Source organism: Dermacentor andersoni, chromosome 6 (genome assembly GCF_023375885.2).
Source record: "Dermacentor andersoni chromosome 6, qqDerAnde1_hic_scaffold, whole genome shotgun sequence".
NCBI classification, from domain to species: domain Eukaryota; kingdom Metazoa; phylum Arthropoda; class Arachnida; order Ixodida; family Ixodidae; genus Dermacentor; species Dermacentor andersoni.
The window spans coordinates 123,546,378-123,565,458 of NC_092819.1; the positions used below are offsets into that span (position 1 = coordinate 123,546,378).

A 19,081-nucleotide genomic window follows, 5' to 3' on the forward strand; every position below is an offset into this window, starting at 1 on the left:
ATTTGCAGCAGTGGTTCTGCTTTCGAGGCATAACTATGAAGTGCACAATTCCAGCCGCAGCGGCTGAAATGTGTACTTTTTCTGGACAAAAGGTTCACCGTAACGGTGCAAACTTGTCATCCACAGATATCATTTTGCTACCAGCACTGTTGCTGATTATCGGTAACATTGAAGTGGATTTGTTTGGTGTGGCTATGCTTTCGTCAATGTAGAGGGAACGCACAAGGAATGTGGTACTTTCTTTTACGCCACGGGTCACGCAAGACACAGAGCATTTCATCCACGTATGAGACACACATGTAGGCGCACGCGCATATACAGTGCGAAGGTGCTGCGATCACTGCATTGAGCTGATATAATGATCGAAAGTAGTAAAGACATTTAGCATTTATAGTGTAGTACACACATACGCCAGATCACAGGCAAGGAGCACAGTGTCTCTACAAAGCTTTATGTCTAGTCCTCACACGAACGAATTAGATTTACAACATGTGCTGCTAAAGATACATTCTTCAAACAAATGTACAATCGTAGGCACGACAACGGGCGAATGACGGTGCTGTGGGGGTACAAACGCCAACGTATGACCTAATTATCCTTATTTCGTGCAACGCATGCATACTGCTACATCATGTATGTTAGGTTCCTCAAAGATAGCATGCATCTTGCGGGTGGCCCACAAATTTCTAAGTATGTAATTAATGCAATCGCCTGCATTTCGGTACACATCGCATGTCATCAGTCAATCAGGGTGGTCGTAAGGCTCGGTTCGCTACCGCAAATTCAATCAAAATTATGACTATCTCTGGAGATAAATTGTTGACTTACGGCTGTCGGTAAAGAACGTCGGCCTTGTCACTGAAAAAAAAGTATATCGAACACGTTAGTCGTGAAATTGTATTGGAGTAAGCTTTCTGGCTTTCTTCGGCGTGAAACTTAATTTTGAGGAAGACAGTCAATCAATTGGGCATGAGGCCTGCAGAATTGCGGTTGCAGGGAAGAAAGGTATGTTTCATGTATGCTCAAGTTTCGGTTTCGTTTCTTATAAAACAACGTTGATAATCCTCCGAATACATACGCAACCATGTATTAAGAGAAATATCAAGGTTGCTAATAAGAAACTACACCGAAACTGGAGCATACAGTGTATATATGTCCAACGCAAGAGAGGTAAGCAGCGTGGGGAGCGTAATGAGATAGCTAAATTGACGAGACCAGTAGCTAAATTTCTTGAAAGCAAAAATTCATGCTCTCATGAAGTACGAAAAAAAAGAACGAAAGACAAACGTGCAATACATTTTATTAAACACTTACCGAAATTTGATGGCGTTCTTGGGCCGGACGCTGGAAGCATGACTGAACATTGAAATGAATTCTTGAGCAATGACAGTACCACATTGGATGCCGAAAGGCGGTCACATTTATAGCTACTTACCAAAACGGTTGTCCGGTTTTGCCGAATCTGCAGCGTAAAAGAATAAAACCGACAGATAAATTCCACCATTGAGCATACTGCTGCGTTCTAGTAGGAATGGTGAAGAATCAATCATACCGCCTCAACTATGAGTTATATATCGAATCCTTTACTGTAAGGACGAAATTGCACCCAGAAAAACGAGCAAGACTAAAGCCACAACAATATCGGCGAGCACTGTCGTCTGTCGTCAAATCTAATTCACGGCTCGAGACTGTACGCGAATCTATCTATCTATCTATCTATCTATCTATCTATCTATCTATCTATCTATCTATCTATCTATCTATCTATCTATCTATCTATCTATCTATCTATCTATCTATCTATCTATCTATCTATCTATCTATCTGTCTGTCTGTCTGTCTGTCTGTCTGTCTGTCTGTCTGTCTGTCTGTCTGTCTGTCTGTCTATCTATCTATCTATCTATCTGTCTGTCTGTCTGTCTGTCTGTCTGTCTATCTGTCTGTCTGTCTGTCTGTCTGTCTGTCTGTCTGCTGTCTGTCTATCTATCTATCTATCTATCTATCTATCTATCTATCTATCTATCTATCTATCTATCTATCCATCAGCCTCTTACGCTGGCCCAGTGACCCAAGTTGTCTACTTGCTTGGGCCACTCTCATCTTACTCTCATCATGCCGTCGTTGTCATGTCTTCTACGCCAAGCCAATCACTCAAGTTGCCTAATAGCGTGGGCCAGCTAGTAGGCACGGGCTCATATAATGATGTCATCGTGGTTGCTGCATCGACCTGATGTCAGCGCGCCATCGTCGTCATACAGTCATCATACATTTGTTTTCACACCACCATAGTGATGCTGTCAAGGTCACTCATTCGTTGTCATTCCAGCTTCATGATCTGACTCTCGTCATACTGTCATCGTCGCACCTTCTATTTCGGCCCAGTGGTACAGTTCACTAGTTTAGTTCACTAGATATATGTGCTTGGCGGTGGTGAGGCCGCCGTGGTCGTTGCATCGTCGTCTTTCCAGCTTTGCCACCCGACTCTCATCATGCCGTCTTCATCACGCCATCACCTTCACACAGACGTCGGCATGACGTCATCATCGGACTGTCGTTATGTCACTTTCACCACAGCAGTAACATCATATCATTATCGTCATGCCGTCGTCGTTCCGTCGACGTCAATCTTTCTTCGTCATTGTCGCTGTATCACTCTCATTCAATCGTGATTATACCAATCTCATCATGCTGTCGTCGTCAGTCGCTATCATGCCTCCATTGTGAGACCGTCGTTGGGATGCCATCGGAATCGTGTCATCATCATCACCCGAGCCACACCAGCCGACTCTTGCGACCCATCGTCGTCACGCTATCGTCGTCACACAGGTTTCTTGATAGTCATCGTTATGCCATTGTCATCATGGACTCGTCATCATCCCTTTCGCTTCATGCTAGTGTTATGCTGTCGTCATACAGTCGTCGTCATGCATTCAGCGTCATACTTTCGTCGGGATGCCGTCGTGGTAGTTTCATCATCAGCATTATAACTTCGACATTGGACTCTCATCCCGCCGTCGTCGTCATATGGTTGTGGCCATGCCATCGTATATATATACACTTACACATACTTACATATACTTAGGGGTCCACAATAATTCTAACCTGTCTTGGCAACCACACATTAATTATATTGTCAGTAATGCTAACCGCATGCTTGGGTACCTGCGGCCTAGTTTTTCAATGGCCCCGGCTTCTCTTAAACTCCTCCATTATTCTTTGTTCGCTTTGTTCGCTCCAAGCTAGGGGCCATTTAACGTAAAACTATTCCAATAGCTTCTTATTCCAATCTCCTGACGTCAAATATGCGAAACCACCGACGCAAGCATCGGGCGGTGACAGGCAAGGTTGTCTGAACAAACCAATCAAACGCTCTCCTCGTTTATAAGAGGTCGTTTTTGTTTGCCTTAAAAACGAATAACATTGCCTACACTGAGCGGCTTCTCTTATCTAATTGGCTGACAAGAGGCGAGGAATACGCTCAAGAAGACAGGGATTCGATGGGGCCGAGCCAGTGCACAGAAAATCGATGACCATATGAAGAGAGTACTGCCAGCATCCGCGATTGGTCTGCTTTCCCTTAGCTTGACGTGGGTGGTCGAAAATCGCGGCGGTATGCAACAGAAGGTTAAGAATGCCGCTAAAACGGATCCTCAGCAAAGAAGAGTTGGCAGGGCGAGGTCGTAAACGTTCCGAAAGTGCTCTAAACGTAACACGGCCACGCAAGAAGTTTTACCGTACGCAAATAAACCCATGATCCCCGGCAGGGTGCCAGTAGCCAGTGCCTAAGCGATCGGCAGCAGCCATCTTTTATTCCTTTCGGAACGGGGCAACCTGCAGCTATTAAGCAAGAAATTCAGTTTTGTTGGGAATATTATTGCTCTTTAACACGTACACGTAACTTTGACGCGCTCAGTTTTCGCGGTTTTGTGAAGTTGCGTGACAGGCAAGCGAAGTGTGTGAAGCCCGTCAACATTTGACCAATAGCCGAGGGCTAATGGCGAAAAGGCATCGAATCAGAAATAACTATTTATCTTTTGTTCGGTCCAATCATACATAATCAGAGTGTACACATCATACCAGATGGGGAGCTGTCGCGGTTTGGGTGATGTCGCGTGACTGATAGGGGAATGGCCCAAAAATGTTTTGACCAATTGCGATGGGTTGATTGAAGAATTGGAGTAGAAAAGTTTGGGACACCTTTAGGTTACAGCACCCTAGAATATGCATCATCTGGGTGGGATTCATTTACTGAAAGTCTTGTTAGTCACCTTGAAGCTGTGCAGAATCGTAGACCACGCTTAATTTTTTCTGACTACTCCAGCCTTTCCAGCGTCTCATCTATCAAAACAGCGTTACGGCTTCTGTCCCTTTCCTTAGGTAGGAAAATAGCACGTCTGTCCTTATTTCATAAGATTTAGTACCATATTACTCGTCTTAAGCAAGAACTACATTCCGACACTTCATTCATATAATCTCGTATTGATCATCATTATAAAGTGTTTGCTCCTCGTTGTCACAAACCAACACTTTTATTCTTTCATTCCTCGAACTTGTAATGAGTGGAACCACTTGCCCACCTCCACTGTATCTATTACGGACCGCAGTGACTTTAAAAAAGGGCTTCAATATGTTACCTCACATTTGCGTTGTGCTTTTTTTCCCTATTTATTGTTACCACTCCCTTCTGTAACGCCCTATGGGCCCTGAATGTGTGCAAATAAATAAATAAATAAATAAATAGATAAACAATAATGTCACTTTAAGAACCAAATAATCGGAAACCAAGTGGATTATTTAATGGCTTTATACTCCGCAGGAGATGCAGCTCTAGCGAAATATACGGGGAAGAAAAGGAAGTGTGTGCTACCCCACCGGCCGCATTCACTGCGTTTGTAGGAGGAAGCACTGAACATTTTGCGAACACCCCTGCATGCAAAAGTTTTACAACTGTCATAGCAAATCTCGAGGAAAATATTAATAAATAACAAATAGGCTTCGAAACGTCACAGGATGACGGTTCCGCTGCTTCATCAGTGGGCAGTGAAAATCGAGCCACTTCGAAACGCCTCTGTACGTACACTTTCGCATATATACTAGTCTAATAGGGACTTTTTCACACCCTTTCTTTTTGATCTATCATTTCACTAGCCTTGCAAAAAAGCAATGTGCAAAAGCAGGTGATAATAAGCAAGTTGTTTAAAATCGTTTCTTAGGAAAGAGCAGATGCCTATTTGTGTTTTTTCGTGCGTTTTGTGTGTATGTGTTTTGGCTTTGAGAGGTATTGAAGCTTATTCTCCGGCTACGCGTTTCCTAAAAGGTTAACGTGTAATGCTGCATCCAGGTACCTCGTAGTATAGGGCACATGGCTTCTATTTCCGTGGTTGAAAAAACCGCATGTTTTATCCATCGACGTAAGGCAGAGCGCAGAATGAAAATTAAGATTTCAACTATTGCTGTCTATACCGCTGCGAACGCAGCCTCCGCTAACCGTGGGCACGCGCTCTCAAGGAGTCATGGTAGGAGCATCGTTCGTGCATTGGGTAATTTGGCAGGACTTTGTGCTGCTTATTCCTTGAACGGCACGGGGAAGCGAGTTCTCGGTGATGTATTAGTCACAATTACGGCGCTTCTTCCTTCTGGAGAAAGGCCAGAATTTGGGCTCGAAAGCGAGTTCGGCGCCCAGCTTAGCCTGCCGCCCAGGCGTACAAACATCGGTCTGCGTCCAGTACGCTCTTGAGATACCTTGCGAGAGAGATTCGGGCCGGATTAAGCGACAGCCGCACCAAAACTTTCCCTGCGCGTAATGACCCCTTATAAAAATGAACGTTAACATTCTTTAGAACTCCTACCAACTTTCTATTTACTTTATTGACAGTCTATTTACATTTACATTCTAGTAACATTTGTTCATACACAGTCAAAAGACTTCCTTCTTAGTTTTTTATAAAGAATATTTTCAATACACTGTTAACAGACTTTCTTCTTACTTTTGTATAAAGAATGTTTTAAATACACCGTTAAAAGACTTCCTTCTTACTTTTGTATAAAGAATATTTTCAATACACTGTTAACAGACTTTCTTCTTACTTTTGTATAAAGGATGTTTTAAATACACCGTTAATAGACTTCCTTCTTACTTTTCTATAAAGAATATTTTAATAGACCGTAAAAGACTTCCTTCTTACTTTCGCACATAGAATATTTTAAGGTCCCCATCAACATGTATTTTTCTAGCTTTTGTAACCACTTTAGTACTGCGTCAATAGGCTCGTTACTTTTGTGTAAAGAATGTTTTACTATACATAATCGAACTATATTTTTTTGTTTGAAGGACACGTATCCTCAGTACGTCCACAGCTCGCACTGTTTGCCGAAAAATATTTTGAATGGGAGGTAACTTGAGAGTTTTTGATAGATTTTTCTAACACACATTAATGCCGATATATGACATACTCAGGAGTCAAGCTCTTTGTTTTAAATCATAGTCCCAATCCAAGTCGGTAGCCAATTGTTGACGGAGTGCTTCTAAAATGTGTAAAGAAATATGTTCGTAAACTGTTAGAACTAATCTTTTTAAAGGTTCTACTGGACTACGTGAGCGTGCGGTGACGTCAGCACACTCCGAGAAAATTTGCTTGCGCTACACCACCTGACCGGTGTGATAGCGGACTACTGTGCTGGCCGCGCACCAGCTGCAGAGCTTTATCCTGACCTTGGGGCTGGTTAATTAAAGGCCGATTTACGCTTGAGCCGTGACGCGTGCGGTTGTGCAGAAAACTGTACATTTCGCCCACTGGTTCACAAATTTTGGCATACACTGGACTCGCACATACAGTGTAAACCGAAATGTGTGTACCAGTCTGCGAAATGTGCAAATTTTCACCGGACCACATGCGTGCGGGCAGGCGGGTGGTGTGCAATGGGGCTCGAGCGTAAATTTGCCCTTACCACGCACTGCTATTGCAATGCCACCAATTAGCTTTGCAACGAGATAATCAAGTCACCGCATTCTGTGGCGACCCCTAAGCTGGAACGTGTCCGCATAGTAGCGCCAGGATATTTGTTAAAAAGAAGAAAAAGAGCCGAAACTCAGGCTAGCACGGCGCTGGAACGTTGCAGCTCAAATGTCCAAAAGGCTGCAAAATACAGCTGCTGCTGAGTGAGAGCGAGTATTGACCTGAGAAGCGCACAGGTCGAATAGAAATAAAAGCTGAACTCTGTGCAAGTAACACCTTTCTGTGAAAGATAATTAAATTACTCTTACTGTATAAAAAATGTAGCTTTCGACGCGTTCCTATTCGCTCGCTTTCGTCCCTGCCTCCTACCGACGGCTTCTGCACATTAAAGGAAATAGGACATTGCATCAAAGTGAAGGCAAAGTGACTATGTCAACTGATGTGCTTTATGGCGATGGTAGCTTGCTGTGTGTTAAAACAGATTCAGAAGAAATAATTATGCACTCTTAACATTCAGTGATCTTGCTTCACAACACGACGACAAAATTTTGAGCTCCGACAACGGGTCATCATGATATCCGTAATAATGGCATTCCGTATACCAAGAGCCAGGATATCAAAGGCCATGCTTTTGCCGTGCTTCGGGCGTCTGAAAACTGCTAACATCATAGCCGCCACGCTTTGGACGTGTATTTGACTATAAAAATAGTACTACAATGTGCTTCACCGCTGGGCGCCAGGGAGCAAAGCTTTGTCTTTGAAAGCAGCAAGTGCTACAGGATGCTCTTGCGCAAAATAGAATAACAACATAATTTACCCAATATGATATTATTTTTCTATGTTTATTTAATTTCGAGAAATGAGTCGGTTTTCAGAACAATAATTGTCTCGAAAGATAAAACTATACAGCCCCTAAATGCCCAACAAGATTGAGCTGGCTGTCTTGTCAGTTTTTTTTTTTTTTTTTCAACCTCGGCCAAGCGGTACATTCCTCCAAGTGCAGTTCCCAGAAAGGGGTGCGTACACAAAAGCCGGCCACAGCTTTCACCGAGAGGCGACGAATGTCTAGGTGTGAGTCAACCATCCCAAGGTAGTAAGGGAGGGAAGGGGGGGGGGGGGCATGTTTCGGCTAAAGGAGGGGCTTTAGTTCCGCGGCGGTCAAGGCGAAGCAGGTGGATGGAAAGAATGTCACATGCCTCTCCCGCGCATGCGCACAAATTTGACAGTTGGCCGAGTCGAGGCAAAGAGGGAGACCATCGCAATCGCCATCAGTTCCTTTGCGACGCCGGCATGATACAGTCGGAGCGCTGTAGGTGTTTCGTGGCGTATTCTAGCAGCAATCTAGCTATTTTTGCTGCTATTTATTCTTATGCTGTGTTGTGGCTAATTCATCGATGCAAGCCAACCAGCAAGGTGTTTGCGAAGCCCACGGTGCTTTCTTCGTTCCGTGATGTGAGCGTTTCTGGAACTTCTCTGCCAGCTGCGATGCAGTGTCGTGTTAAGTGATTTAATATTGGCACTGTCCGTGTTTTAAACTGCACAAATAGCGAACAGCTGTTCCTCAAGACTGCTATGCGCCGAAGTTTTCTCTATCTCCAAATTATAATAAAAGGTATGTTCTTTTCCATCATTTTTCATAAACATATTATTTTGATGTTATTTTATTTCCGTTTCTTACGCCGCACTTTGGCATGAAATCATTCTTTGCTCTTTCCTACTCTGGCTGCACAGGATGAGAGTAAAATATTGAGCGTATAGTTTCACGGTTCATAATTACATATGTTTCAGCGAACCGGTTCACAACGACATAGGTCTCACTGGTTAGACAAGTGCGAATGTGAAAGAAAATCATTCGCACTTGTTTAACCATTGCAACCAATGTCATTGTGAACCGGTATTTTTCGACACTGATATTTTGTTTTCGAGTAAAAATAAGGGATCACGTCAAATTACAGAAGCGTTCCATATAATAAGGCGTGCTTAAAAATGCGTCAGTCAGCCATTGGTTGCTATCACTGACAAAGCATTTGTATTCTTGTATACTGCTTGAAGCTCTGTAATCTGCTTATATAAAAATGGATGACACGTTTTGCACATGTTCGGTGCAGCTAGCTGGCGCTGTTACGTTCAGTCCTTTCATTGGTTAACCTAGGTAGGATATTAAGCAGCATAGTAGCAAGAGCTTGGTGGCGCAAGCCACCGCCCCGTTCCAAAGGGGACGCTCATAACATCCATCCATCCATCCATCCTTCCAAAAATAACAAGCTGTGAGTAAGCGCTCGCGTGTCCACCGTCTCTGCGTCCGTGTCTATTGTGCGCGCTACAAATTTCACCATGAATAAACCATGTAATTAACTTTTAGAGTGAGTAACTCATTTATGCAGATAATTGGTAGAGAAAACATTTTGGACACTTTCCTAATTTTAATAACCCGTTGTAAATACAACGCGGCAAAGGATATGCATTGCAAAATGTGCCCAATCCTTGCCACCTCCTCTGCAAGTAAACAGGGATGACGGTTACAATTTTAGGATTGATGTGAACCTTGTTAAAAAGCTGTTCTGTGTATGTGATATGCTAACCTGAACATGATGTTAACACTGACCATCTTGTTTCTGTGCAGGGTTGGTTCATTCTGCAAACATTCTGAGACATCAGCTATGAATGTAAAAAATACATTATAATCGATGCTTGCTAGAGATTATGCGACAGTTGCCCTGCCGTAATCAACTAAGTCATCATTCATTTATTATTTTTATTAATTTTTCTACTACTTCTCGCACAATTCTGTGCAAATATTTTTGTGTGAATAAACTTCTTTCAGTGCAAACTTGCATTTGTTTTCCATGTACATGCACCTTCTAGGTTGCATACTGCCTTTTACCAACATGCTCACGCATACTGACGAATTTTTACACTATGCTACTAGGGTGTATAAAGACAAATGTTAATAGGTGATTGGTAGGAAGTCAACAGAAAATATATGAAGATTTTTCTTTTGAAAGAATGTTAATATCGTGTATAAAGAAAGTTTGTTAATAGGGGATTGGTAGGAAGTCAACAGAAAATATATGAACATTTTTCTTTTGAAAGAATGTTAATATGGTGTATAAAGAAAGTTTGTTAATAGGGGATTGGTAGCAAGTTAACAGAAGATATATGAACATTTCTCTTTTGAAAGAATGTTACTAGGGTGTATAAAGACAAATGTTCATAGGAAATTGGTAGGAAGTTTAAAGACATCCTATGAACATGTTTCTATTGGAAGTTGGTGGCCAATTGTTTCTAGGATGTTACTAGAGCGTTGTTAGGATGTATAAAGACAGCTGGTAGGATTTCAATTGACTGTTGGTAGGTTCTAGTAACAAAAGTCTAAAGAGTGTCTAAAAAATGTTGCTAGAAATTTTTATAAGGGACGCATTGAGCGTATACGTTCTTCGGAGTGATTGGGTTGAGCTTCTGCAGCCACCATTCATAATCACTGTGCAAGCATCACCTAATTATTCTTGCAGCCCCGACAAGCTACTCTCGTGATGTGGGTCTGTACATTTTAGTCGTTTCCTAGTCTATTGTGGATGTTGCAGCAATGGTCTAATTCTAGGTGCTTTTTCTTTGTGTACGTCAAGCGAGTGATGCAAGTGTCGACGTGCTACCGTGAGCTCCTTTATATGCAGCTGCAGCCCAGTGTATAATAGTACGATGTGCTGCGTTTGTTCTTAAATGGTCAACAACATGAATTAAACGAACAGATAGGTTACACTTTGCTTATATGAAAAAAAAATTATTTGGAACCAGAGCACAATTATTTTTTAAGCTGAAGCTTGCATCGAATTGCGACCACAATATCTCGTCGAATTCAGTCAACGACATTCATTATATGGTCACTATACCAGCGATCAGCCATGAAAGGGCTGCTACAACAGCGAGCGCTTCCCCTAATCACTAAGAATAATTAATCAGAAACACTGCCTTCTATGGGTACAAAAACACACACAAAACATAAAAGATGAGCTCTCAAGGAGCGACTTACTAAATCTGAAGTCGGACGGTGTCGACCCAGCTGCCAGAAAAAGAAAGAATTTTGTTACACATTGGCAAACAAAATCACATGGACCCGTCGTATCAACCAGCACACTTGTTGATTGTCGATGTCAAGTTTAAAGAGGAATTACTTTTAGAAATTTCGTCCTTGCAGCCTCAATTATGATTAAGGAAGCTTTGCTTTATGATGAAGCCAGCTTTAAAGAGCGCGCTATCGGCGCTTTGTGTCGACGACTTCGCGCTACCAGTCAAGTACTACAAAATTTGTTTTACGCCGTAAGTGGTTACATAAGCACACGAAAATTTACGAGGCCTCCATTGATACACATCAATGGCAATTACAATGCACAGTGTAGATTGTTTGTTCATACCAGATAAATTTCTGAGGTTCGAAGAAGAAATAAGCGAACCTTACTCCGGAATATCGCAACCGGACTTGGACAGTGACTTCACTGCAGCTGAGCTAAGGCATGCACTCTTCAATTTAAATGGGAGATTTGCCCCGAGTCCGGATGGCATCACAAATAAACTTTTGCGAAACCTGGACGATGATGCCATAGACATAATCATGGTCAAAATTAATAGTCACTGGAGATCCGGCACCGTCCCACCGGAATGGAAGGAGGCCAAGGTGACGTTTATACCGAAACCCGGCAAACCACTAACAAAGGAGAACCTTAGGCCCATATCACTTACATCCTGTATTGGCAAGGTAGCCAAACATGCTATTTATAACAGGATAATAGAACACATAGAAAATCAGGAGCTTTTCAGGCACAATCTCATAGGCTTTCGGAAGGCATTATCCACACAGGACGCCATGCTCATGATCAAACGTGCTATTATTAACGAGTTTAGCAGGGACGTAAAGGGCCTCCTGGGTCTGGATCATATCAAAGAATCTGATACGGTGGCACATAAACATATCCTACATGAAATCTCAACCTTGAACCTGGGAAGCAATTTTTACAATTATGTGAGGTCCTTTCTAGCTAATCGGACAGCTCGGGTCAAACTCGTGATAGTCATAGGTGGTCCATACAATTTGAAGTTGAAGTTGAAAATGAAGTTTATTTTCACCACCAACAGTACAGTGTGTTTTACACAGAACATTTGGGGCGTGGAAAGTGGGAAAAAATTTAGGCAACAACGGCACACCACAAGGTTCAGTATTGTCCTCACTACTATTTAACATTGCCATGCACAGGCTCTCGAAGCAATTGTCCAAAATCCCGAGCTTGGGGCACGTCATATACGCTGACGATATCACAGTGTGTGTCCCCAGGGGGTCACTCGCAGCACTAGAGAAGGCACTACAGGCAGCCGTAGACACCACAGAATCCTTCCTTAAGGGCACCGGACTCAGGCTATCACCTAGTAAATCTGAGCTGCTGCTCTTTAGACAGGGGAGACAAGGTGTTAGAAACCTTGCGCCTGTAGAAAATCTGCGAATTAAAATCACAGACAACACAGGACGGGTCATACCCAGAGTAGAGACAATTAAAATTCTGGGTCTTCTCATTGACGCAAGAAGCTGTAATGCTACGGTCCTGAACCGTCTCACAGATCAGGCCAACAGTACTTCAAGGCTCTTGGGCAGAGTCTCAAATCGAAATGCAGGCCTGAAGGAGGACAATCTCATAAGAGCATATCATGGATTTTTCATCGGTCATGTGACGTACATTGCCTCATACCTGAACTGGGGGAAAGGAGAGAAGGCTAAGCTAAACGCACTTATACGCTTCGGACTCAAAATGGCTCTGGGACTCCCGCACGGAACGAGTACCGAACTCCTCAACAAGTTAGGACTTCATAACACTATAGATGAGCTCATTGAGGCACATTCGATGTCACAAATTGCAAGACTCTCCAACACTAAGCCAGGGTGCAAAATTCTAGATGAAGTCGGAATACTGCCTCGAGGAGGAGACGTCTCTAAGTTTAAAATACCCAAAGAGGTGGAGACGAAATTAGTTGTAGACCCCATACATATAAATATTCATCCTGTCCACAACAATGGCAGAAGGGACGGCAGGGCCAAAGGCATTCTGGGTAAACTGCACCAACAACAAAGCTAAGCTCTTTTTGTCGATGCAACTAGTTATGGATCGGGCAACCGCTACGCTATTGCCGTGGTCGATGAGAGCGGTAAATTAATAAGCGCGGCGTCACTAAGAACGAGCTCCACTCACGCCGCCGAAGGAGCAAGCATAGCACTCTCAATTACAATGAGGAGAGGCTCCACAATTTTCTCCGATTCCCGTACAGCTATTAGAATTACTCAGCCGGCTTCGTCTCAATGGAAGCACGCAAGTTACTTTTACCCAGTCTTAATACTCATAATTACGAGCAACTGGATAACTTACACCTAGTCTGGTTTCCGGCTCATCAAGTCCACTCGGTCAGCCGCAATGGCTGCAATCATAACGAGCAAGCTCACGCTGCTCTGCAAGATCTCACATGCCGCGCATCAAAGCAGGAACTGATCCAGAATGACAGCGGCTCCTACAAAGACCCACTTACTACTTTTCACGAGATCACCTCACACTATAAGAACGGCAGGAGGTTATTCTTCCCCCCCATCAGAAGCTCAACCGAGCTCCGGCAGTCACATTAAGAATGATTCAAACTAAATCTTATCCCACACCTTTTGTGCTTAACAAGATTGACCAGGATTTTCCCGTGGAATGTGAAAGTTGTGGACACATTCCGTGTCTATTTGATCATATGTTGTGGCTGTGCCCCAACCAGACGGCTTCGGATCTCAACAGTGAGGAGGACTGGAGTCGGCGCATATCCAGCGAAGTCCTCCAAGATCAACTCCTGGCCCTCCGGAGAGCTCACGACATCGGGAAAGCCTTTGGCCTACCGGTGCCTACGTGGGCGGAGCCACCGACTTAGCCTCGGCGCTTGTGCCCTCGGGCCTTGGTTTCTCTGTACCAAAATAAAGTTCTTGCCATGCCATGCCATGTCTAGCCACCATGAAAAATTGCACGGGAATGTCGACACCCACTGAAACTCACCGCATCACACTATGGAAATTTCATTGAATTTGGTTTGCATTGTTTCGAGTTTAAGCATAGCAACCTTCCTAGACAGCATTTAAAAAAAAAACTTTGAAAGGCTGTCTTTTTTAAACAAATGTTATTGTTAGCATGTGATCTACTTGTTACTTCATGCTGCCAAAAGCTTTTCAGTGTTCTCTTTACTAAAGGACATCAACAAAAATAGACACCATAGTTCTGAAAGATGGCGATAAACTCAACTTGAGTTTCCTAAATCTACATCAAGAAGTTTTTTTAAGCACAGTAATTGCATGGAGCGTCCTAATATTTACATCGAACTATGCAGTGCACGTACACAATGGCGCCATCTGGTCATATTCAGTGTGAAGTACTATTGACTCGCTCAATTCATCAACTTATAGGTGATTCTGCAAGCTATAGCTGATATGAAGTACAAGCCTCACAATACATTAGCCATAAGATATGCATAAAATATGTGAACTTCCGCAAATACGTGTACAGTTATGCTCTGAGGTGAGTTAGCTATCACTGCGCATTAATAATAAACGCAGTAACAACTTAGTGATGGCCCCAATGCTAACATCGTTTGTATCTAGATTGTGTTAACTACAATTTTTTTCATCTCTAATGCTTTTGCAACTTATATTGTTTGATTGTCTACGTAAATTTTGTTTACTGCTGTATCTTCTGCCAACATCCGGTCCAAAATCTGGGTAGAAGAAATTGCAGTATTGATAGATAAATTAGTGCAATAAATTAATAATAGCCTTTCACTGAGAGATGCAATAATATAAGGAATTCACGAAGTTACCGAACTATGCGCTGTGTCTTGCAGTCTTGACAAATAAAAATACTGCAAGCAGTGTCGATTACGAGTAACTAAACTGCCCATTTTGCTTTTCACATAAACTTTGGCAGCAATTATAACTTCTATAATTTGTGTCGTAGAATTCCCGCAGCAAATGGAGACCTTCAATCGTTTCAGCAATTTCGAGCTAGTAACAATGATATTTTAATTCTGCTAGTCAGTATAAAACAAGCACTTCACAAGACATTGCTACATGGATGGCCTTGAAAATAAAGTTCATTGGCAAACCCAGAAATCTGGACTGCAATTTCAATGAGCCCTCAGAAAAGAAAAAAATCGAGTTTGCTTACATTTCAGGGGATTTGGTGTAGCTGAAATAGAAGACGGAAATATTTAGTGTCGTATCAAAAAATCAAGAGATCTGGAGAACAAACAAAGAATCTAATAGTTACAGTGGCAAAACAGGCACACGCTAGTGGAACAATTAAGACTAGAACTTCAGTTACTGAAACGCGGTAAAGATGACTTAAGAAAGTGTACGCGCTAAAACAGGTAAACATTACTGCAGCACGAATGCCTGTAAGACCCACCTCAAAACGCACGGACTAGAAGAAGAAAACAAATGGCAGCTACATTAATTTATAATGACGAATGACTCAGATAAATGCATCGTTCACCGAACAAAAGTTCAGAAACATGCCTGAAACAATAATTGATGTTTACTTTCGGTACAGGTAATGCAGTCGTGCTCCTGTTTGGAACGCTGCTGTGTAGAGTAACCATAGCAACAACAGCAATCTGAGCTCAGCTTCTTGCACTGCCTTATATTGCAATGAATGAAGCGAGGTATGAAATGTGTCGCATAATTTTAGGCAATACATGAACAATAAAAGAATGTCCTTACTGAATTTCTCGAGGAATCCTCTTCCGAGTGTGTTTCCTGAAATGTCGGCCCCTTTCGCGGTGATGGCATCTATAATGAGGGAGAAAAATACAAAACTGTGATGCATATAATTATATTTTTATGTCATCTAGCGCTGCCTATACAATGGTATGAAATGTTCCAAAAGTGCAAGAACGCACCTTTGGGAATATAACGCTTAGCCTGAGTTGTAGCGGACCGGTGAATGAGTAGGTGTTGCCCAATGGCATATGCGCCGATGGCGCTGAACGAGTTAATACGGAAGGAACAGTTATTTGTAGATGCAAATTCACAGAATATCTAAGGCCAAATGCCCCGAGGAAAATGCACACGTCATTTCAGTGTGCGTCTGACCGGGTTCTAATGAGCGACAGGGGATAAACGCTTGGTCTTCAGATCCAAACATTTTCATGTCACATCTGATAAGAATGCAGCGGATCCTGTTTTAAACGAGAACCCTTGTCCTAAAACACGTAGTATTGTCATGGTTGAAAGAAATGTGAGACATACAAAATCTCTAACAGTGAGGGGGCAAACTACATGAAAACTAGAAGACGAGTCTTAGCAAAAGAGATTGGATATATATAACTAAATAAATAGTGTCATTTTCGTGTATACCGATACGCAACGTACCACAAGCTGGAGCAAAGTAAGGGCAACGCGACATTATAGATGGCGGAACTGTGGTTCACATTGAGTTAAGTGACTACGTACTGACGCATGTTACCGAGCATGCCTGTGTTTTTATCTGTAATTAATGGTGCCGTTGACCAAAAGTGCGAGAAACAAACTAACACAGACGGCCAGGAATCACTGTAAAGCATAAAACAATAGCGAAAAAAATTACGTTAAATTGTGCAGTAATTAGAGGGAAGAATAAGCTTGCCTTTCGGCTAATATAGTTTAGGAAATGAGAAATGAAGGTCGAACAAAAGACAAGGGAAGGCAAATCCTGACAGCCACGCCTTACGTAACAAATTCCCGATAACTGGGTCGAATTTATCTGCTTCGCCACCAGTAGGCCCGCCACCATTTTCCAAGAAGCGCAAGCAATATTTCCCATGTTGAAGGCGTCAATAGTGCAAGTGATGTTAGCATTACGAGAAGACTCAGGCGAAAACCGTCGCTACTATTCTAGAACAAATAACCAGTTCTAGTCAGTAAAACTAAAGCAGATAAACCGAAATACCATTGGGGCACTGATTGTGTCGCTGACTTTAACTGGCTGCTGCGTTAGGTTTCCGAGTGTGATGGTGCTGCTTGTGAGATCGAAACAACGCTAGGGGACAGACCGGCTATATTGCGATCTTTCCGCTGAGTTTTATTTGCGGAGTTCTCAATAAAATAGTCTTTCACACTCATTGCGTTGGGTGTTATTTCTCGATGACACAACTTTTCAGATATTTTGGAGTTGTAGTCAATAAAGCGAAAAAAAATAAAAGAAAATGTAAAATATATTGAAGCAAGAGGAGTAACCTGTAGGGCTTGGTCGGATGGCACCAAAGAAAATAAAAAGTGGGTACGAGAAATTGAGAGCTATTGTGCTGGTTCCGGTATGACCGGAATGTCTTCCCCAGCCCGAACAATCACAGCGCCGACGGAAGTAGCGTGCCCTGGTTTAATGTTAGGAAACTCTAAGAGATCAACTTTATTGTAGAACCTCGCTGCCTTTACTTCTCTGTCTACCTCACGAAGGTTCGGTGCGCTGATATATGCCATTGTTATTGTGTTTTCGAGGTACGACACCTAAAGGCACGAGAACGGTTTGCCATAAACTACTCGCAGCAATATCCGAGGACTTTCTGCTTTTTAACCTACCCTCATGCCATCTGAATGGATACAGAACCATAGTTACCGGTTTCAATACCGAAGAGGACTTTCTTTGTCTTTGCTCTCATGTGTCGCCCCGGGCAGAGAGCGAAGGAAAGATTCAACGTGCGTTAAAGGGCCACACCTCTAATCACCCTTTACTCCGGCTGGCAGGCACCGTGTGGGCGTGCAGCGTCGCTGTAGATTCGTCCGTTGGATAAATGAAGTGTTGCACCATTATTGTCCTTTGTGTGGGCATTATATTCACGTGTTCTCACAAAAGTAGCAGTAACTCTCGCAATCTAATCGAGATGCCTAGTGTGAATCATGGGAGGGCCCTCCTTCTGTTCAGGCCGCTTCGAGATAAATCTGTAAGATTCAAAGCGCGGTCTAAAGAAGCAAGAAGAATAGGCTACAGAGCTTGGTCAAATGGCGCCAAAGAAAAGGCGGGTATCATAAGTCCAGAACCACCAGGCAGGTTCCGGTATGACCGGCGTCTCAGCGCCAGCCGAACAAAGATAGCGCCGGCGGGAGTAGCCCCAAGTTGTGAAACGCGCCCCGACAACACAATGCGCCGGACGCATCTCTCGCTTCCTGTTTGCGAGATCTCGCGCGACCGAAGCCCGTGCCAACGTAATCGCCGGCGTCGTGATGCGGCTGGAGGTCGCCGCGTCCAGTGGTGTGGCGAGTTTCATCGCCCTGCGGCCGCGCCGAGCTTCTTCGCGAGCAAGGTGCAATGCAAAGTGGACGGCCAGCTTGACCGCCCGCGCGGCCGGCAGCACGAGCAGTTAATGTGTAGGAGATCACCTTGGGAGAAGCATACCGCTCTTAAGCCCCTGCAGTAAAGGTTTTTAAAACTGGGTCTCGACTACGGGAACCAACCAGAGTACGTCGGTCGCGCGACTTGAAGGCCTCCTGTCGAACGCGACCTCGTCCACAATAAACGAAACAACGATTCTATGCGTAATAATAATATGGGTAAACTAATCGTTGCAGCTTGACCATTTCTTAAAAGATGTAGTTGGGCTGCAGGAGGGAATCCACCCGAAAGTGAAATGTTTTATTTAGCGTAAGCACGTGTTGTTTACCGTGTCATGCCTCGAGTAAACGGTTTCCTGTGCGCGGTACACCAGATCGTTTCAGTGCCTTTCGTACACTTCAACTCGGTCACTGCCATGACAGTAAGATAGAAGGCATTAACGGTGTGCGAGAACTTTCCTAATTCCCTTTTCGCATCTTTTGAGAACATTGCTTGCCAGCTCTGATGCGAGGTCAAATTGGAGATCTATAAGAAGGACTTCATACGGAATAACTCAAGAAACTTCGTTATTGCGTCGCACGTAGCAGGTGGCTGCTTCGCCTTTGAGGTAGGAAAAAACAAAGAATAACGCGTCACATAATACGGCCATTGGTGAGCAGTACTGACCGAGTTTTGCGGTATAAATGCATCTTCGGAAACTGTAGCCTCGTGTGCTTGACAACACTGCTCCTGTCTTTACTGCTTTCTGCTTTATTTTTT

The 19,081-nt window shown here is 43.3% G+C and overlaps 1 protein-coding gene across 2 annotated transcripts in view; it reads right to left on the reverse strand.

The window, feature by feature from the left end:
• LOC126523330 (uncharacterized) overlaps positions 1-19,081 on the reverse strand; it is a 93,687-nt gene that overhangs the window by 56,754 nt on the left and 17,852 nt on the right. Inside the window, exons 5-10 of one of the 2 annotated variants that reach the window (XM_072288842.1) lie at positions 15,736-15,804; positions 15,182-15,202; positions 10,987-11,016; positions 1,436-1,462; positions 1,315-1,344; positions 829-858 (exon numbers count right to left, since the gene is read on the reverse strand). In XM_072288842.1, the coding sequence (XP_072144943.1) occupies positions 829-858; positions 1,315-1,344; positions 1,436-1,462; positions 10,987-11,016; positions 15,182-15,202; positions 15,736-15,804 (207 nt within the window). Of the gene's footprint in view, positions 1-828; positions 859-1,314; positions 1,357-1,435; positions 1,463-10,986; positions 11,017-15,181; positions 15,203-15,735; positions 15,805-19,081 lie in introns of both variants that reach the window. The other variant, XM_055066891.2, reaches the window with a different exon arrangement.